Genomic DNA, 22,239 nt, shown 5'->3' on the forward strand with positions numbered 1-22,239 from the left:
GTTCCCTCATTGCGAGAAGCAAAGCTACAGGGAACCAGGCAGAGGGCCTTCTCGGTAGTGGCACCCGCCCTGTGGAACGCCCTTCCATCAGATATCAAAGAGATAAACAACTACCTGACATTCAGAAGACATCTTAAGGCAGCCCTGTTCAGGGAAGTTTTTAATGTGTGACATCTTGGTGTATTTTTCGTCTTTGTGGAAGCCGCCCAGAGTGGCTGGGGAAACCCAGCCAGATGGGTGGGGTATTAATAATAATAATAATAATAATCATAATAATAATCTACAGGTAGCACTGGAAAAGACTCCTTGCTTGAAAAAACCCTGGAGAGCTACAGCATGTCAGTGTAGACAACCCTGAGTTTTGGTAGACTGGGTTGCCCCCACACCAATTCCACATACAGAAGACAATCAGGCTGACCGTTCAGCCTCACTGTATCACTGGCAATGGGACAGCACCCTGAACAAAATATGGGGGAGCCAGGTAAACCTTGCCCTGCCTAATCATTTGCCATCAGCTCCTAAGAGTTGGCTTTATGCCTCAGGCTGAATACGACACATACACACCTGTTCCACAATGGAGGGGAATGGCTAGGCTGGGGAGCTGCCACTTCTGCTCCCCCCACAACTCCCAGGACCTGCTGCCTACTTCGTAAGAAGATCTTGACTGATACCCTGCACTTGATGATGATGATAATTTATTATTTATACCCCACCCATCTGGCTGGGTTTCCCCAGCCACTCTGGGCAGCTTCCAACAAAATATTAAAATACGATAGTCTTTCAGATATTAAAAGCTTCCCTAAATAGGGCTGCCTTCAGATGTCTTCTAAAAGTCTGGTAGTTGTTTTTTCCTTTTACATCTAATGGGAGGGTGTTCCACAGGGCGGGCGCCACTACCGAGAAGGCCCTCTGCCTGGTTGCCTGTAACTTGGCTTCTCGCAGTGAGGGAACCGCCAGAAGGCCCTCGGTGCTGGACCTCAGTGTCCGGGTAGAACGATAGGGGTGGAGACACTCCTTCAGGTATACTGGACCAAGGCCATTTAGGGCTTTAAAGGTCAGCACCAACACTTTGAATTGTGCTCGGAAACGTACTGGGAGCCAATGTAGGTCTTTCAAGACTGGTGTTATGTGGTCTCAGCAGCCGCTCCCAGTCACCAGTCTAGCTGGATTAGTTGTAGTTTCCGAGTCAACTTCAAAGGTAGCCTGACCAAGCTATAAGGCAGTGTTTCTCAAACTTGGGTCCCCAGCTGTTGTTGGACTACAACTCTCATCACCCCTGTGGTTCTGTTAGCTAGGAATGATGGGAGTTGTAGTCCAGCAACTCCAGCCACTGCCCACCTGATTTGACTGGGCAGGAGCCTGCAGGATGTGTAGAAGTTGGTGGAGGATAATGTGCGGCTTGGAATCATAGAATTGTAGAGTTGGAAGCGACCACAAGGGCCATCTAGTCCAGCCCCCTACATTGCAAGAATAAGCAGGTGGCCCTGTATGGGAATCGAACTTGCAATCTTGGTGTTATCAGGCTTGTGGGCTATTGAGCTGCCCAAATGAACCCTGTATCTTGAATCTGCCACAGCAGATGTTTAAAGTTCTTCTCGAAAATAAGGTGATGCTTTTGCATAGGAGAAACTCTCGACTGCTTTCTTTCTCTGCAAATATTGCAAGTGCTGCATTCTCGTTACTCGCTCCATCTGTCAGAGTATGGCCTGGGGAAGGATGGATAGAAATTTGGCCCCGAGAGGATGTTTCGCTGTAGAAACTTTGCAAAGACACGTGCTGCCTTTCCATAGTAAATATAAATGCAGAAAGCAGCGCCCAACCCCTCCCTGCCCATACTACAGTGTGAAGAAAATCCATGAAACGGGCACAGTCAGATCGTCTGATAAACAGTGACCCATCTGCTGCGTTTGGAAAGTGTGTCACACGGCAAATCACGGAGGAGACAGCCAAGCCCAGATGCACAAGCACCTTGTTGGGGACAGTGAGGAATAACATCCTCTCTTTTATGTGTGTCAGTCACTGCTGTTACGTAATTATCCAGGGAGATTTCTCAAGCCCCCGGCAACTGGAGACGAAGCTCGTACACCCACGCGGTGTATGTTAAAAGTCCTGTGCTCTGAAAAAATCTAGTGATGTGTTCCTAGAATAATAAGCACCCTGATATTTAGGGTCACTTTTAGCACGAGCGGGAGATGTTCTAATCTCTGAGCTCTCGCCTAATGAGGAGCTGCGGTGGTCTGCTTGTTAAGACAAAAGAGATTGAGACTTGCACTGAATGCTCCATTCTCTTGGGGACTCACATCATAATAATAAGAAATAGGGAAGGGGGAAAAAAGGTAAGTAATTGCAAGACACTTGTTATTGGTCTTCTCTGCTGCATTCTCTTCTCCAACACCTTTGATTAAAAGGAAGACAAAATATGTATTTTAGGTCCTCCTTGGTCCATGTTCTGGTTGGACTACAGCAATGCACTCTGTGCGGGAATGCAGTTAGTGGGCCAGAATATCACCACCATGCAATGCCACTGCAGAGAGACTTGTAATTGTGCCCCTGAAGGACCAGATGCACAGCCTGGGGGTCATTTTGGACTCACAGCTGTCCATGAAGACACAGGTTAATTCTGTATCCAGGGTGGCTGTCTACCAGCTCCATCGGGTATGCCTCTACCTGTGCACTGTCTTGCCAGAGTTGTACATGCCCTGGCTATCTTCTGCTTGGACTACTGCAAAGCTCTCTACATGGGGGTACCTTTGAAGGTGACTCGGAACCTACAACTAATCCAGAATGTGACTGCCAGTCTGGGATCATATCACACCAGTCCTGAAAGACCTACATTGGCTTCCAGTACATTTCCAAGCACAATTCAAAGGGTTGGTGCTGACCTTTAAAGCCCTAAACAGTTTTGGTCCTGTATACCTGAAGGAGCACTGCACTGCAAGAAATGAGGTTACAGGGAACCAAGCAGAGGACCTTCTCGGCTGTGGCGCCCTCTCTGTGGAACGCCCTCCCAGCAAATGTCAAGGAGATGAGTAACTAGACAACCCTTAGATGACACCTGAAGGCAGCCCTGTATAGAGAAGCTTTTTAATGTGTAAAGTTTTATTATGTTTTTGTATGTGCTGGAAGCTGCTCAGAGTGGTTGGGACATCCCAGCCAGATGGGCGGGGTATAAATAATAAAACTACTACTACTACTACTACTACTTATTATTATTATTATTATTATTATTATTATTATTATTATTAGTGCCAGTTAGCTCCTGGGCTGAATAAAGCCTTATGCAGCTTGAGATCAGGATACACATACACAACAGATCCCCTCACTTCCTACAAACCCAGCTGATCACTGAGGGATGATCACCCAACTGATGCAGCAAAGGGCTGTCTGAAGATACAATCTCCTCAGGTAGCCTTTGCTACAGGGAGAGGATTTTTAGTGTGGCGGCACCTGCCCTTTGGGACCTCCCCCCCCTATTACTTATCAGACAGGCACCATCTTTATTGCCTTTTCTCGAAGTGTATTGAATACCTTCCTCCTCCAACAAGCCTTTTAAGTGGAGATTTCTGTTCCTAGCTTTTAATCTTCATTGGCCTACAGAAATCGTGCTTTCTTCTATTGTTAACTCGCTTTGAGGCGTTTCGTGGGAAGCGATTCATCAATAAAATGAATAAATGATGACCTACCTGCTGCAACAAAAAGAATCCCAGCGCTGAGGATAATGTTGTTTTTGCTGCTATAAATCCTCCCAGCTCCGATGCAGAGCCCTCCCAGCAACAGTAATACTGTGCTTAGAATCGGAAACACGCTAGAGGCCCGGACAATACCTGAGACCCGGGGAGGAGAGAAATGAAAAAGCACAAGAGATGATTTATCAACTTTGTTGTTTCCTTACGGGGGAAAAAGAAGGAAGAAGAATAAGCGCTTTTGTGGCAATTGGAAATGTTAACAGCTATCCCTGTGGACCATTTATTTATAATTAAGATTTATACCCCACCCTTTAAAACGTATTGCCAAGGCAACCAAAGACAATGTATTAAACACACCTTGAAACACAGACTACCTTAAAATGAGCTGAAAATGGCAAATCTGCAAAAGAAGCGTTAGAAATGATGTTGAAAGGATTCACGGAAGACGCATCAACAGAAGTTTAAAAGTCCGATACAGTTTTTGGATAAACACAGTCTTTTGAGGGGAACGACCAGGGTAACAAATGGAGTCTCCACTAGGGCAAATGCGCCTCCCGTTTAGTTTTTCTAATGCGCTCTGCCATTTCTGCCGGAAAATTTGGGGTCATTACCATAATCAGCTTTCCAAAGCCGCCTTGTGTGGAAACATATTCTGGCAAGCTACCAGCTAGAGAGGTTATAAAGAATAACCCACAAATTAATGCAGGGAAGAGGCATGAAAAATGTATGAGCAGGGCTACTGACTGTGAGCTGCCACTTGATACATGTGGATGTAGATAATCAAGCTCGCTGACTATATGACAGCTGTCCTGGAATCTCCCTGCACCCTCTCTATTCATCTCCTCCGCAAAAGTAACAAAGCCAGAACACCTTGGGCTTGAAGATGCAAAAAAGAGCATTTGGTGCATGTGCAACTTTTGTGTGTGCCTCACGCTGCTCCAATTCCTTTCTGAACCTGTAACTGGGATCATCTGTTCCTCAGTTGTTGCTAGGTCCATACTTACACAGATTCGTTTTGTTCTCTACCATTTACCGTATTTTTCGCTCTATAAGACGCACCAGACCACAAGATGCACCTAGTTTTTGGAGGAGGAAAACAAGAAAAAAAATATTCTGAATCTCAGAAGCCAGAATAGCAAGAGGGATCGCTGCGCAGTGAAAGCAGCAATCGCCCTTGCTGTTCTGGCTTCTGGGATAGCTGTGCAGCCTGCATTCGCTCCATAAGACGCACACACATTCCCCCTTACTTTTTAGGAGGGAAAAAGTGAGTCTTATAGAGTAAAAATTACGGTAATTCTATCCAGTCTCTTATTTCGGCGTTTTATTTTTAAGGCCAGATCCTTTCTGCCTCAGTGAACAGAACAAATGCCCTGATTTTCCAGGGGTAGCCCTGGAATTATGAAAGCCGTCCTGGCTTCGGGTTTGATCCCGCAATGTCCCTATTTTCCCCGCCAGTGTTGCCTCTGCTGAGCTTGGGAAAAGGGATGACCTGGTGCTGCGAGGGAAGATCCCCATTGCCTCTCCTTGGCCACTGCTGCTGGTCTCCTCCCTTGGCTACTAGAGAGCGGGCGAACAGCAGCAAAGGCCACTGAGGCCCAGCCCCACATGACGCGCTGGCTCTGAGGGGCAGGATCGCCCTTGGCAGGAAGAAAGGAGGAGTGGAGCATAAGGAGTCTTGATTTAAAAAAATATGCTTTGTGCATTCACATTGAATATTTCCCCTTTCTATTTGTCAGGACAGTGGAGGGCATGTGTGCTGTGTCCCGTTGGTGAAATGGTGGTTGCACTCGCCCTTCTTTTGATAGGAAATTGCTCTGTGGTGGCAGCGGGGGGAATGGGACCACAAAGAATGGGAGGTTGAGGGGGATCGGTTGCAGGGGAGTGAGAAATGTCCCTGTGGCTTATTTATGGGACCGCCTCTCCTGGTATGCCCCGCAGAGGACCTTAAGGTCTATGAATAACCATAGTTTAGAGGTCCCGGGCCCTAAGGAAGTCAGATTATCCTCCACCAGGGCCAGGGCCTTCTCAGTGATGGCTCCAACCTGGTGGAATGCTTTGTCCCATGAGACCAGGGCCCTGCAGGATTTAACTTCCTACTGCAGGGCCTGTAAGACAGAGCTATTCCGCCTGGCTTTCAATTTGAACTTAGCCTGATCTTTTATTCCCCTTCCTTCCCTTCCCCTCCCCTTTTTATGAAGATTACCCACTCTGGGATCCCACAGCTAATTCTTCCTTGGTCTCCTCACTGGCCCAAATAGGAATAATTTAGCCAGCTAGCCCTGGTGATCATCTGATGTTTATTGGATGGATTTCCCCCAAAATTGATTTTTGAATTCTGAATTTATTGTTATTCACGTTTTATACTGTTATTTTTTGCTATTTTTGTTGCATCAATTAAGTGTTTTAAATTTGTTGTTAGCCGCCTTAAGGCCAGTTTTCTGAACTGGGAAGGGTGGGGTATAAATAAAATTATTATTATTATTATTATTATTATTATTATTATTATTATTATTATTATTATTATTTTCATCTGAGGCATGTTGGAGGGCATGGAAGCATGAGGATGGTGTGTGTGTGTGTGTGTGTGTGTGTGTGTTTGGAGGCATTTTGGTGCACTCTGGCACTTGTCATGGTCTTCTGTGTGCCAGAAGCAGTTTAGTCATGCTGGCCACATGACCCCAGAAAACTGTCTGCGGAAGCGGACAAATGCCGTCTCCCTCGGCCTGAAAAGCGAGATGTGCGCCACAGCCCATAATCACTTTTGACTGTTATGGGATCCTTTACCTGCTCAAAGACTGAAAGCAAAAGGAACTGGAGATGACCAAAGAGGAGACAAAGAAAGGCAAAGAAAGAGGGAGGGAGGGAGAATGAGAATGCATTTGTGAGAGAGAGGAAGCGAGAGAGAATGAATTGCAGTGAGGATTCATGATACGGGAAAAGGTGGCAGAGGGCAAGACAGCATCCTTTGAAGGATGAGAGAAAATATATCTGAAGCCTAGGAATGGGACCATAACAAGAGGGATCAATACTCCTGAGGATATTCTGCCGCTTTTTCACAGCGTTCTTTTGGGTGGCTTTTACCATGGGGCAATTGGAGTCTTGGTGTCTATTATTCTAAAGGGCAAGCTGTACTTACCCCGGTAAATGCTCACTGGTTTTCAGGTGAAGTACATCAGATGCACAACTACCCGGAGGCTAAGCCACACTCACATCTTAGCTCTGTAAGGGGGGTGGAAATGTATTGGGCACGCAAGGCCCAAGGGTACCATAAAATGGCTGAAAATGGCCTTGGGCTAGTTTGGCTACAGGGCTATTTTATGCCTCGATCGTTATGTAGAAAGACGGCAACTGCTGTGTGTGATAATACCAACGATAATTCTGTTGACCCTCTGGTAGCAACACAGCCGGATATGCATGTTAAGGAATATCATAGATATTTAGTTACACCTGACATGGCGAGGGACACAGAGGCTGAAATCTACAAAGGGCCACCAGAATTCCACAGGTGATATATTTTCTAAATACAGCATGTCTGTATTTAAATATTGTAAATGGTCAAACATCCTAAGAGGAAGCAGCCCGGTGATTGGTTTTTTTGTGTCTGAATATTGCATTATAATCAGGTTGTCTGTCAACCAGAGAACCCTTAGGGCTCATATTCATGACCCAAAGCAAATACCCTACGTGTCGCTTGCATGAACGGATTAATGGTGGCAGAGATTTCATTTGAAACACGTCTGCCGGGGCTGCGGTTTTCTTATCACCCAGTGGTATTAGACAATTGCATTGGCCGGGGTAAACCTTCCTACGGATAGTGTGAGACATACACCATTGCTTTCTGCTACTAATAACTGTTGGGATGCTCAACCATGTTTAATATTCCCGTCATATCAAAATTGTCCTGAAGGATGGAGTTAAGGGCCCCCGAAGTATTATAACGGCTGTCAAAACGTTTGTGCAAGAGATGGAAATCAGAATTGTGAGCCTCCGGGCAATCCTGTTTAACTGTTTTAATCTTTGTGCAGCACCTGGAGGTTTTAGGTACTTAATAAATATAATAATAGTAGTAATTGCTTTCTGGTTGTGACTCTGCGTGCGGCACATACATAATTATGAGAAAAATAAAGTCCAGGATGCAACAGGAGTGTGTCCAAGTACCAGGAGTGAGTGAGGACAAAGGATTTGTGAGCGCTGATGCAAAATTCTGAACCCCGATCTTGATTGAATCTTATAGCAATTCAATCTTTTGAGTGTCTACATCAGCTCACAAGTAACTGAGATGTGTGGCACTGACATGTTTCTCCTTACTGGTAATAAAATGTCAAAAGATCAGAATATGTAAAGAGAGCCCTTCCTCCTCCATTCCTCCTTCTTGCAAACATTTTAGAATCACTTATTCATTATGCCTCTTGGGAAGAGGGCACAGAAACATGGAGTTGTGTTCCTGTTCCGCAAGCAACCCATAACTCCTGCAGTTTAAATGCTCCAGTTTTCCATGGGGATGATGAAGGCCACAACCACCATCACTGGGGTCCCCCATCCTGGTTTGCAGTTCATGCTTGTGTGTGTTGCATATTACCGGCCAACATCTTCTAAAAACAGCTGCAGGGCAGATATTTTGGTATGTATCGATGGCCAATGACATGGAGTGTGTGTGCAAATCACACGCCAGTAAATGTCCCAATAAAGCTTATCGTGTACATTACACATCTGTGGCAGAATGTGGCAGCTGCACATTCCACTCTGCTTCCAGGCTACAACGAAAAGGCAAGATTAGCGATCAAGGCTTGCTAAGGTAGCTCTTTAAAGCCGGTGATAGGCTGGGCACAATTGAAAGAAGATTGTTTTCAGTTTAGCTGCACCTGCTGTATACCACAAAGAAGCAATTGGCCTCAGTCTCCATGATGTCCAGGATCATCACTTCTACTCAGGCTCCTTCAGATATCACGCTGCAGTCTAATAAGCACAGTGCAACATTGCAATAACGTTGGCTGAAACTTTCTGCAGGCAAGGGAACAGAGAGCCATTTGTTTGGAAACAAACCCATCACCAGATGTATTTTGGGCATGGAAATATCTTCCTTATGCTCCGGTGCACATATGAACCTCAGCTCCACCTGCCACTGGTGGTTTTATTTAGCTAGAAGCATTGATTGATTTTTGCTTAAGATTTTATTGATTTGTTAACCCCAAAAAAGTGCCAAGAAAGAAAGCAAAGAATCAGATTTTTAAACCACAAAGGGTCAGCGCCTGGAAGAATAAAAATGCAAAGAAACAGGACAGCTCCAAAGGGATAGTAAAGTATTAACTCATAGAAACAATCATTTTACAAATAATATGGATTTATAAAAATGAAAGAATGTGCATTATTCCAGCATTATTGATGGATTTTGACACGGCATTTAACTGCAGTTGTGTTTGAGTTACTCAATGCAATACAGGCTGGATCTACACTCAGGGAAAACCCCACTATAAATAAGTCACGAATTAAACCATTATAACAAAAGGGGGGGGAACCACCTCTTTGTAAAACTGCGTAGACAAAGTTTTGTGCTCTACGGCACCATCTGGTGTAGCATGCTTATAATGCAGTTATAGTGTTGTAGCATGGCTAATGTAGCTGAGTCCACAGATAAAAATTGGTTAAAACTAGAAAATCAGAATTCAGTTATACTGCCAGCTGCAATAAAATAAGTGAAGTTCAGCGAGGAGAGGGGTAATTTGACCTCAGCTGGAAGGGAGTTCCATAAACCTGAACAGCTATGACTGAGCCATGGGGGGGGGGGGGAATCCCCAACAGTGACTTCCCCCAAATACCTCTGTGATCCGGCAGGGATGTAATGAGTCAGGTGGTCCTTAAAGTATCCTGGACCCAAATTGTTAAGGACCTTGTAAACTAATACAAGAAATAGTAAATGGAAAACTGCGTCAAGGCCTTTACATAGCAATTTTGTGCTCTGGATGCAAGTGCCTAGCGCCAGGTATGACATTATAAGGAGACTGAAATCCACTGATCAGTGTCCAGGGCAGGCATAGGCAAACTCGGCCCTCCAGATGTTTTGGGACTACAACTCCCATCATCCCTAGCTAACAGGACCAGTGGTCAGGGATGATGGGAATTGTAGCCTCAAAACATCTGGAGGGCCGAGTTTGCCTATGCCTGGTCTAGGGCCAATAGAAGCTCTTCTCCCATCACAAATAGCCAAGTCCATGGGGCGGGAGCATTCTGATTCTCTGCCCCACAACATGGTCGCCTCCCCTCATTTAGCTATTCAGTGTATAAAAAGTCTACAAAGATTGAACTATACGGCATATGTTTAAGTATGTGAAACAGATGTCACACCCAGTTTGGCCCTCAGAGATAATAGCAGAATGACTATGCTGTAGAAAATAATAATTTCATAAAACTGTACTTTGATTATTCCGTTTTCGTTTTAATATATGGCTTAGCTAAACTAAAAGGACCTGCTCCTGCCTTTTTGCAGTACAGAACTAGCTGCTTTTAGGTACTGTGCATAGTGAATGTCCGTTCCAGTACACCGAAGAGAATAAACTGTTAGAATCTATGGTGGCCATTGTGTGCCCGAAAAGAGAATCAGCTAGGTGTTGCAGTTGTGATTCATCTTGAATTGCTTTGTAGATAGATGAAGGAGGCCGTTGGAAGACTTTTAACAAACAGGAAAATTAGTCTCTTAATGCCTCTTAAACGTGGTAAGATAAAAGCTTTCTGAAGAAACGACCATCTTTCTCTAGCATATATCAAAATTTGATAGCTTTTTGCTCCTATTACTAAAATTAAAAATTACTCTCAGCTGACCTGGTATTAGCTTGACTTGAGCCTATGGTTTGTAGGAAAGGAAAGTGTTCTCCCATTGCGCAACATGTGCACTTTATCAATTGGCATGGAAAAGGGAGAATATTAGAGTTAGGGAATCTCTAATTTTCTAAATGTATTTCCACCCTCTTTTAAAAGAATAATCTTTTTGGTTGTACTTAAGTGGCAGTTCTTACTGCAGTTATTGAATGGAACACGTGGAACTTAATAGGATATCTGCAGGCAGGAGAGTTTGTTCTTTTTCCGCTTTAAACTTCAGTTTTTGTCTTATCCTTTCATCTTGAATTCGGAAGAGTGATTTGAAAGCATAATGAAAGCACATGGTTCTGTTTTTCAGCATTCATAAGGACTAGTGGCCCAAGGCCAAACTGGTTGCTGATCTGTGTGCTATACGTCTCTTCACCTCAATATCCTCAATTTTATGACACAGCATGTGATTCCCTTCATATCATTGCCCATACACTTATAGCCTCAGATCCAAGCAAGACAGAAAATGACCATTATATATTTTTTGTTAATTAGCAGCTTACTCTCATTCTTAAACTTGAATTAGAATGGAACAAATAAACAGGACTGCATTTCACCATTCACACAAATTTAAGCAGCTAAGGAGATGGAATAGATTATTTGGTAACTGTCCTAACTTGGATACACAATTAGAGTTGTACCAATTTATCTGAACATCTTTCAGTTTCATTGTTTATTCTCCCCCTCCTCCTAAGCGCTTTTGGTTCTCTCTTGGGGCATTGGTATTATAGGAGCTGTAACTATCGTATACAATTAGCTTAAAAAATGACATCTGCTATCAACTGTTAAGTGCCACTTCCTTTCCTCCTACCTTATGCATAAAAAGTCGAGCTTCTAGGGTGTTGTGGAATGTTCACAAACATTCTAACTTCTCCAGCAGAAGCTGTCGGTGACAGAATGCTGAAAAAATATTTAACAAATCTGTGCGGGAAGCGAAAAATCTGTTTGGCCTGGGAAATAGCTTGCCGTGTGGAAGCAAGGATTTGAGGGAAAGAAGGATGGTGGGAGCAGAAACTTGGAAGGAAATAGTAGGCGCAAAGAATGCTACTATGAACTCAGGGAGATATTTCAGGGAGGGGGGAAACTTCATACAAGGGCAGGAGGGAAATCTGGGGACCAGACTAAACAGACAACATTATGTGAGGAGAGACAGAGGTAGTAGTGATGGGTGAATGATGCGTATTTTTCTAAATCTGTTGGCATCCATCTGTTTCGAGAGACAATGGAGTGCACCTCCAGGGGTGAAGCCCTAAGTGACCTCCCTGGGGCGCAAGCCTGGGCAGTGTTTATGGAGCTCCTGGGCTGCCCAGATAACAAGACGTCCCTCTCGGCCTCACTCCAAAGGAAAGCAGCTTGGCTGCAGGAGTTGCTGGAAGGAGACAAATCAGACACCATCCAACTGTCTTAGGGACTCCACTCTGGATTTGTGTAGGGTTTACTTCTTAGCCTTTTCTTTACCTGAAGATGTGCCACAACACAGAGGAGATTTAGGGCCCGTTTTCCTTCTCCTAGATGACCTACTTTCCCAGGTTGACGAGCCCCATTTGCCCCTTGTTTAAAAGTAGCCAGGCAAATATTTGGTCGCATGTTATTAAAGGGATGCGGGTGGCACTGTGGGTTAAACCACAGAGCCCAGGACTTGCCAATCAGAAGGTCGGCGGTTCGAATCCCTGCGACAGGGTAAGCTCCTGTTGCTCGGTCCCTGCTCCTGCCAACCTAGCAGTTCGAAGGCACGTCAAAGTGCAAGTAGATAAATAGGTACCGCTCTGGAGGGAAGGTAAGCGGCGTTTCCGTGTGCTGCTCTGGTTCGCCAGAAGCGGCTTAGTCATGCTGGCCACATGACCAGCTGTACACCGGCTCCCTCAGCCAATAAAGTGAGATGAGCGCCGCAACCCCAGAGTCGGCCACGACTGGACCTAATGGTCAGGGGTCCCTTTACCTTTACTCCAAGTTATTGAAATCCTATTCCCATTCAGTGCTGCGGGCATCTGGGAAAAGTCCAACAACTTAGGTTTGTTCTTTTATGCATTTTCAGTGTATAAAACTGATTTAAGATGGAGTTAGAATGGCAATGATTAAGATGCTGGATATTTCACTTACGGAGAAGGTATTCAGAGCTGTCATGATCATAATCATTGTCTTCAGGGAAGTGGTTAATTCGAAAACAGTGTCCTTTATATATCCCTGGAAAAGAAGAAAAACACAAAAGAAACAGATTGGAGCTTGCTTGGAAGAGGCCTGCCTCATGCCTGCCCTGTCCTCTGCTAAACAAACCAAGGGGAGTTAAAGCTTGCATAAAATGGTTCCTGTAAGGCTGGGATCTTGGGCTGAATTAGTCCATCATGACACCTACATATTCCACGGGGGAAGGGAGGATGCAATTTCTGAGAGTAGCTCTGTCTTTTTCATCCAGATCTAATTCTGCTTTCACATTTCCTTTCCTTTCCTTTTTACGCTCCTGCTTTCACATTCTTAACTGCATCGCTTGGATTTGCATGACTAGGGAGAGAGGGGAAGTTGAATTCAGTTCACATTTAAATGCAAAGTTACAGGACCTGCATTTTCCAAAGCAATACGGGAACTCAAGGACCGCCAACCTTTGAATTTAGCGTAAAGCATGCAAAAAATAAATAAATGCATATATTAGTGAAAACAACATACAAAAACATGTTACATAAGGGCGAAAGGCTTTGTGAAACTGTACCTTAGGCAAGATTGCATACCAAAATGCTGCTGAATTTTCAGGAGGCCTTTATAAAACAAAACAAAACTGATGTAGAAATGTGGAGAGGCGAACTTAAGGCTGGAAGAATGAGAGAACCCCAAAGTGACCTGTTCACCCTCCCCATTACATGCCAACAGCCATAGGGGTGGGCGATACTTTCCCCCTACACTATGGTACTATGGAAAGTTGTCTCTCCCAAGTTGCGCAGAGACATGTTTCATGTGTCTTTCTGCAAGACTGCAGCCTCCTTTGTGTATTACAGTGGTACCTCAGGTTACATACGCTTCAGGTTACATACACTTCAGGTTACAGACTCTGTTAACCTAAAAATATTACCTCAGGTTAAGAACTTTGCTTCAGGATGAGAACAGAAATCGTGCTCTGGTGGCACGGCGGCAGCAGGAGGCCCCATTAGCTAAAGTGGTGCTTCAGGTTAAGAACTGTTTCAGGTTAAGAACGGACCTCCGGAACGAATTAAGTACTTAACCTGAGGTACCACTGTATATATGAAATCGAGTCCCTTGCCATAGGCCCTGCCCCTGCCTGACACCAAGACACTCCTGCTTGCTAGCCACACTCTCTTGATATCCACATGTTTAGTATGGACATCTGTAAAAGGGATGTGTAGGCCCAGGTCTATGCACATGACAGGTGTACAGGTGTGCCACAAGCCTGGGACCCTGAGGGGCTGGAGCCCAAAGGAGGATGCCACCTCAGGGGCGCAGCTAGCAGCACCTGCTTCCTTCCTACTTATGGAGCTCCTTCAGTGCACCTCTTCCCATCTTTTGTCCTCCATCACCCATCAGCAAAATCATGTCAGAAAAAGGAGAGGTGTCATGGGAGAGGACACGAAGCACAGTTCGCAGAGCAGAGAGAGAGAGAGAGAGAGAGAGAGAGAGAGAGAAGGCAACATTTTGCTGCTACCCACTCAGGGTCCCTCCATCAACCATCTACCACCCCCATGAGTATACAATCCCTGGACCTTAAAAAAGGACCAAAGCATAGGACCCCTAAAGGGGGGGGGGAGGAAGATACAAAGAGGGGAAACAAAGAGAAGGAGGGGGGAGAGGAAGAAGAAGAAGAAGAAGAAGAAGAAGACTTTTTTATTTATACTCCACCCTTCCTGGTTCAAAAACCGGGCTCAGGGTGGCTAACAACAAATTAAAAACACTTAATTGTAAAAGCAGCATAAAATGCAGTATAAAAACATGAATAACAATAAAATTCAAAGTTCAGAAATCAATTTAGGGGAAATAAGCATTAGATAATCACCAGGGCTAGCTGGCTGAATTAGTCCTACTTGGGCCAGTGAGGAGGCCAGGGGAGAATTAGCTGTGGGGTCTCAGAGCGGGTAATCTTCATAAAATGGGAGGGGGAGGGAAGAGAAGGGAAATAAAAGATCAGGCTGAATTAAAGGCCAGAAGAAAGAAACGAGAAGAAGAAAGGAAAGAGAGAGAAAGGGTGGGGAAATAACAGAGACAAAAGAAAAGAAACCTTTAAAAAAGATAAAAGGACTTCCAATTTTCCATCTGTTGGTTACAAACCCCCCCCCCCAAAAAAAAATTATTTAAGATATTCAGTCCATGATAACATCCATCTTCTCCACTTTCTGCTACGGTCTTCCGAGTCCTTATTCACCTTTCCACCATAATCTTGTGCTACAATTGTGCATTTTCAGCTCGTAACAAAACAGACCTCCTTTGGGCAGCTCTCCTCCTTGCTGATCTCATGTGGAGGAAGACTGCTCCTTTCCCGCTGTTATTTAAGATGGGCTCTAATTTAAGCGTCTAGATTTGAGTGCCAGTTTTGTGAGACTCTGTCAGAAGACATTTAATGCTGTCATTACAACGTAAGCCATGCGCTAGGTTCAAGCTGTCCATAGAACGTGCCGTGAACAAATTGGAAGCATCGCATGGCGGCTTTAATAACGTAGGTGGTCAGGGTGAAGGCAGCTGCCAGAGGTGGAAAGGAGAAGGGAAGAGAACATCAGGAGGCAAAACACACATTGATTTGGTCCTGAGGCTCTCAAAGCAGGCAGTTGCTGCATCGGGTAGGAAATTAAGCTTTCTTGAGGAAAAATACACAGAGGATAAGTGGTTGCCATCAGCCAGTTGCTGGCTGGCACCCTGTGAGTTGTGAAACTTACTCAAGTGCCTGTCCACATGCTGCTTATCTGCAGATGTTCTGTCTTTGAGGCCTAGCTTTACAAAGTAGCATTTTACCAGAAAGTTTCACCTCATGCGGTGAAACAGGAGGCTCCGCCCCTTCCTTGGATGCCTATGGAGCAACTGTGAGGCGACTGGAAGCCATTTTCAATTAACTGCAGTTAGCACTGAGTCCAAACCCTAAACTGTGGTTAATTATAACTATGGTTTATGGAAAGGCATCTTCATAAGCAATGTTTTGCAGCTGGCTTTTTTCGGTAAACCACAGTTCAGAGTGAACACAATTTAGGAAAGCGTCTGATGAGCCTGAGGCTTGTTCATGTAACTATAAACTGTAGGTCTTTATCATGTCTAAATGCAGGGCTGTCTTAAGCATATGTGGCGCCAGGGTGCAAATATCCGCCCCCCCCCCTTGGTTGTCCAGTCCCAGGTGTGCAGGAGGGCGGAGCTGGTTGGCTGCCTCAGCGTCTTGCTGGCTCAGTCACCCCCGAACTTGCAGCACAGCAGAAGAGCCCATTGCGGTGCTCTGACCAACGGGCGGGCTCTTCCCCGGACTCAACTCTCGGGCCCTGGACTCAGCCTGGCACCCTGAGAGCCTGGCGCCCACTGCCCCGCACCCCTAGCGCCTATGGGTAAGATGGCCCTGTCTAAATGGAGCCCCTGGCACTTTCTTGCAATTACAGAGTTGGACTGAAATATTTAAGCACCTTGGATTGATTCCTATGGCTTTGCAAGCAGAAGGCACCTCACACAATCAATGTTTTATTGAAATCAGTATCTTCCCCATCTGCAGCTCCTAGGAGAGATGCCCTCATAGAGCCTATCCAGAGAATTGGAAGTCCACCTGAACAGTGTGGGCTGTCTTGTTGGGGCTGAATGAGAGGGGGAATATCCCCTGAAATCAGGCAAAGGAATCTTGCAGCTGCAGAGCTCTGCTTGTACAGGATTTTCCTACCCAATTTCAGGCGATTTCCCCTTCTCATTGCAAGCCACATAACAGTACAGTCCACACCATTCAGGAAGACCGTCTCCAACCTACTGGAGGAGCTTCTCAAGGAGTAGGAGAGGGAGGAGGGCAAGAGAAAATTTGGTTGGGCAAGCTGCCTCCTACTCTTGCAGTCATTAGATTTCGATCTGCTAATTTTCTTTCTGTTGTTATGTCAGATACCGTACAAGCTGAAGCTTAAAACTGAGCATGTGCCTTCATTCTGGTGATTCACCAAGAAGGCTAACTTGAAAGAGGTCTCGCTTATGTGGATGCAAAAATGCTGGGATTCCTTTGCATCTGATCCTCACGAGACAAGATACACAGCCCTGTGCTGTTACAAGCTTGCTTGCTGCTCCCCCGGTTAGCCCGTCCCTTGGGCTCTGAGATTAGTGGGTTGATCAATCGGTGCTGAAGGAAGAGGGCTTGCAGACAGTGTACATGTGCAGCCTTCAGATGCTAGTGACATGATTGTGGAAATCGTCAGGGGGTGAACAGAGTGCAGCAGTGAGAAGAACAACAAGCGTTTGGGAGTTACAGACAATGTCTGTTCTTGATGTGTTTGTCATTCTAATATTTGACTGAGGGCAGGATTTGAGGCTGACGCTTCCCATTTTGATTGGAGAGGTGACCAGAAACATGCAAGGCAACCTTTTGGCTCCTTCCTATGGTGCTGGAATTCTTCCCAATTCCCTGACCGCTGGCAGCAGTGACTGCCATTGTAATGGCCAACAGCCTTTTCTCCTTAGTGCCAAAGAAAGGTACTGGGTGGCAGCTGTTGTTAAAGACACATGGGGCTTGCAGTGGCACAAAACATTTCTTCTTCTTCTTCTTCTTCTTCTTCTTCTTCTTCTTCTTCTTAATTTATAGCCACGCCCATTTGGCTGGGTTTCCCCAGCCACTCTTGGCGGTTCCCAACAGAATATTAAAAACACAATAAAACATCAACTATTAAAAACTTCCTTAAACTTGTCTGCCTTCAGATGTCTTCTAAAAGTCAGATACAGTAGTTGTTTATTTCCTTGACATCTGATGGGAGGGCGCCACTACCAAGAAGGCCCTCTGCCTGGTTCCCTGTAACCTTACTTCTCGCAATTAGGGAACCGCCAGAAGGCCCTCGGTGCTGAATCTCAGTCTGAACGATGGGGGTGGAGACACCCCTTCAGGAATACTGGGCTGAGGCCGTTTAGGGCTTTAAAGGTCAGCACCAACACTTTGAATTTTGATATATTTTATTTATTGCTTATGGGTCTGAATGAGGATGGGACCTTCTGAAAGATATATTATTCATTTTCCTAGTGGGTGTGCTTTGCTTCTTCTCTGAAGCATGAAGCTCCATGTGAAACAAGATATATGCTACTATGTGTTGGTTTTTTTACCTAATTAAAATGAAGCAGACTGCCACCTGGTAGCAACAGAAAATTTCCTGGCAGACACCAGATCAGTGGCGTAGCGTGGGGGGTGCAGGGGGGGCCGGCCGCACTGGGCGCAACTTCGGGGGTTAGGGTTAGGGGGCGCAAATCCACGGGTTAGGGGGCGCAAATTACTTGCCTTGCCCCGGGTGCTGACAACCCACGCTACGCCACTGCACCAGATTCAACATTATGAGTCTTTGCTGCTTTCAGTGGTTCATTCCCTCTGGAGTAACAAATTTCTTGCATACACACGGTGGCTTGCATATAATAGCTCCTCCAGGCACAGGCAGTTTTGTTTAGCTTAATCGTGTTTTTTTAATGCTTCCTATCTGATCTGAGACTTTGTGGTTGTTGTTTTTTTGTTAGGACTAAAGTTTTTTTGTGGCTGTTCCATTCATCAAAAATACCAACATTTAAGCAAGTGCTACAGCAATATGTGGGAATTAGACAAACCGATTTGAATCTGTCAATCACAGTTTATCTGGTTCCCATTTTTTCCATTCTTACATCTGATTCATCACATTTCTGCATCAGTTTGTGATTTTTAAATTTAAGTCCTTCTGAAAATTCATCAGCATTTTAGTGTGAATTCCCCCCTCTAACACATTTTGTATGTAATTCCCCCTAACATAATGCAGTTCATATTTATGAACATATGCATTTTGGTATACAGTCCCCCCCATCTTCCCCCCCCAAAATAGTTATGGTTTTCAGTTATATACATTTCAATAGTTTTACAGTCATTTTAACATTTCAAAACTTGACTTCCTTCCTCCTCTTTCTGTGGTTCCTTAAGTTTATTTTATCATTTTCTGCATATTCTAAATTAACTCAACTTATTCATCTACTTTACTCATCTACTTTAATTGTTATGAAACTGGAGGTTAATACAATAATCCTGTCAATGTCCTTATCTGTTTACAATTTATTTGTGCATATTCAGTAAACCATTTCCATTCTTTTATTAAAAAAAATTGTTATCTTGATTTCTTATTTTTCCAGCAAGTCTTGCCATTTCTGCATAGTCCATAAGTTTCTGTATCCATTCTTCTGTCGCTGGGACAACTTCTTTAAATTTTTGGGCAAATAACATTCTTGCCGCTGTAGTCGCATACATGAATAAATTTCTATACTGTTTAGGTAGTTTTATCCCTTTAATTCCTAGAAAAAAAGCTTCTGGGTTTTTTGTTTTTTTGTTTTACAAATGTTATTTTAAACATCTCTTTCAATTCATTATATTGGTATAGTTTTTGGTTGGAGAACTGTATCGCAAGAAATCCTGAGAAGTGTGAATTTCAAAGCTGTTTTTCAGTTCATATATTGTTTCAGGAAACCGTAATTTGGTCGATTCACATTAAAAGGCAAAACAGACTGAATTTCCTCCCCATTCATAATGTTATGTAATGCTTTTTCATAACATTACCAAAGCAACACTTACCTGTCACAAAGCATTGTATTATTTTTTTTTCGACTACACAAAGGTTCTGCTAGGTCAGTTAATGTGTCTAGCAACTCCTAAAGCACACCCTCAGTATTTCTACCTCATCATTTCTCTGAAAAAGCATACCATTCTCCAACCAATTTAGCTTATATTGTCTGTGTACATGTAAACACACACCTGCACAAATACCCCTTTGCGCAGAAAACCCTCCTGCTGTTAGATTGTAGAGGTGGCATAATATTTCCACGCTGTCCTGAGCTCATACGCAGCCGTGCATATTAGTTCCGTAAACCGATTGATGAAAGTTGAAAACTGTAAAGTCTTATTATGACTAAAAACAAACTTCTAGCCTTACGGAAATCAAACGCATTCCTGGTGAAAGCAAAAACTGTTTACACACCCTCTCCTAAAAGTGCATCAAACACAACTTCAAATTAATCCTAAATGATGGATTTATTTGACAGGTCAGAGCTGCAATAAAATATTGCAGCACCGAGAGCTCCTGTATATTGCCCTAGTTGGTTGTGCCCTGCTCCAGAATAGACAATTCAATTTCCTCCCCCCCCCCCTTAGTTTCCTAGCCTTCTGAGGTCACTTGCTGCTTGCTAGAATGTTTGTGGGTTTCCCACTCTTTAAAACAAACCATTCTCCTGCAATTCTTGATGTTTCCCTGAACCTTCCAATACATCCCTCATGTTCGGACAGTGCCATTGGGCTGCATACACACCAACTTCCTCTGAATATTAGAACTAAGAGGGAATTATGCCTTTGTCTAAAGGGACACGGGTGGTGCTGTGGGTTAAACCACAGAGCCTAGGACTTGCTGATCATAAGATCGGCGGTTCGAATGCCCGTGATGGGGTGAGCTCCCGTTGCTCGGTCCCTGCTCCTGCCAACCTAGCAGTTCGAAAGCACGTCAAAGTGCAAGTAGATAAATAGGGACTGCTCCAGTGGGAAGGTAAACGGCATTTCCATGCGCTGCTCTGGTTAGCCAGAAAGCGGCTTAGTCATGCTGGCCACATGACCCGGAAGCTGTATGCCGGCTCCCTCGGCCAATAAAGCGAGATGAGCACCGCAACCCCAGAGTCGGCCATGACTGGACCTAATGATCAGGGGTCCCTTTACCTTTACCTTTATGACTTCGTCTTCTTGATAGTAAAGAACAACCTACATGCACATGTGCTTTTGGGGGTTTTGTTGGGAGTTTTGTTGTTGTTAATTGATATTAGTTTTCTGTATCTTTATTTTTAGATCTTATAATGATTTATGTGGGAATTGTTCAATTATGGTTGTGTGATAATAATAATAATAATAATAATAATAATAATAATAATAATAATAATGTATTTATACCCCGCCCATCTGGCTGAGTTTCCCCAGCCATTCTGGGCGGCTCCCAATCGAGTGTTAAAAAAATAAGACAAGATTAAATATTAAAAACTTCCCTAAACAGGGCTGCCTTCAGATGTCTTTTAAAAACAAGATAGCTGCTTATTTCCTTCACATCTGATGGGAGGGCGTTCCACAGGGCAGGTTCCAATACCGAGAAGGCCCTCTGCCTGGTTCCCTGTAACCTTACTTCTTGCAATGAGGGAACCGCCTAAAGGCCCTCGGAGCTGGACCTCAGCGTCCGGGCTGGACAATGGGGGTGGAGGCGCTCCTTCAGGTATACTGGGCTGAGGCCGTTTAGGGCTTTAAAGGTCAGCACCAACACTTTGAATTTTGGTATATTTTATTTATTGCTTATGACTACATGGTTTTAATTATGTAACTATTTTCATGTTGTGGGTGTGGTGGAAAGACATGGAAAGGCGGCATACAAATTATGATGATGATGACACAAACCCACAAGTTTCAGAACTTTCAATAATACCTATGGTAAAGGAGTCATTTATGTATGGGTTCGAAACACAAGTTGGGCAGAAGATTCCTGCATTGCAGGGGGTAGAACGAAATGGTCGTCGTGGTCCCTTCCAATTTTACAATTCTATGATTCGATCAGTGGCGTAGCGTGGGTTGTCAGCACCCGGGGCAGGGCAAGTAATTTGCACCCCCTAACCCGTGGATTTGCGCCCCCTAACCCTAACCCCCAGATGTTGCGCCCGGTGCGTCCGGCCCCCCCTGCACCCCCCACGCTACGCCACTGGATGATGGTTTACCGTAACTTCTGGTTGGCTGCAACCCAACAAACACAATATTACAATAGATTGTGAGAAGGGCATTGTGTCTGTTGGTTGTCTTGAGGTGTTAACTGGTTTTTGTGTGTGTGTTCTTTCACTAGTAAAACCAATTGCACTTGTCATGTCCTCCTACATATTACTGCTATTTCTTTGCACCTAAAAGGGACAGAGGATCATTTCATCTGCCTAGCATTTGCTTCTCTTAAAAACCTCAAGTTGAGAGTGTGATCTGCTGCATATGAACTAAATCCTTTTTATATGTGACCTACTTCATTTTGCATTCTTCATTGTCTTGGGTTGATTCCAGGCAGCGTGAACAGCAGGGTCTTTCTGAGACCTTCATTATCTTTGCTGGGCCTTTTGTAAATGGAGCGGTGTTTACTGGGGGTGTTTGCAGTAGATACTTCATTGCCCACCTAGCATGTTGGAACCTTGCTTTCCATTTACTGAAGACACATCAAGAGACAGCCTATGCAGAAACCCGTCATGGCTCATTGCATGTAATGAGATTATTGATTTTTGCCTCAGTCTAAAAGTGAGCACACGCACAATGATTATCCTGCGATAATTCCTCTCAGTAGCTTTTTTGTTTTTTAAAAAAGCTAGTCCTGGGGTTTGGTAGAATGATATCACAGAAAGGAAAATTCATGGAAGGAAAAAGTGTGCCAGCATTGGTGGTGGGTGGAATCCAACCATATTCCAGAGCAGATTTGGGATATAATAATAATTTTATATATATATATATATATATATATATATATATGAGGTATATTATATTATA

The 22,239-nt window shown here is 44.3% G+C and overlaps 1 protein-coding gene and 1 long non-coding RNA gene across 3 annotated transcripts in view; one reads left to right on the plus strand and one right to left on the minus strand.

Moving 5' to 3' along the window:
- Window positions 1-22,239, plus strand: part of LOC310839294 — a 191,678-nt gene that overhangs the window by 41,527 nt on the left and 127,912 nt on the right. The window lies entirely within an intron of this gene.
- Window positions 1-22,239, minus strand: part of CACNG4 (calcium voltage-gated channel auxiliary subunit gamma 4) — a 92,940-nt gene that overhangs the window by 3,914 nt on the left and 66,787 nt on the right. The window contains exons 2-3 of the mRNA XM_083727789.1: window positions 12,648-12,731; window positions 3,684-3,824 (exon numbers count right to left, since the gene is read on the minus strand). Coding sequence (XP_083583915.1) covers window positions 3,684-3,824; window positions 12,648-12,731 — 225 coding nt within the window. The remainder of the gene's footprint in view (window positions 1-3,683; window positions 3,825-12,647; window positions 12,732-22,239) is intronic.

The sequence above is a fragment of the Podarcis gaigeae genome, assembly GCF_964106915.1.
Source record: "Podarcis gaigeae genome assembly, chromosome: 2".
In the NCBI taxonomy this organism is placed as follows: domain Eukaryota; kingdom Metazoa; phylum Chordata; class Lepidosauria; order Squamata; family Lacertidae; genus Podarcis; species Podarcis gaigeae.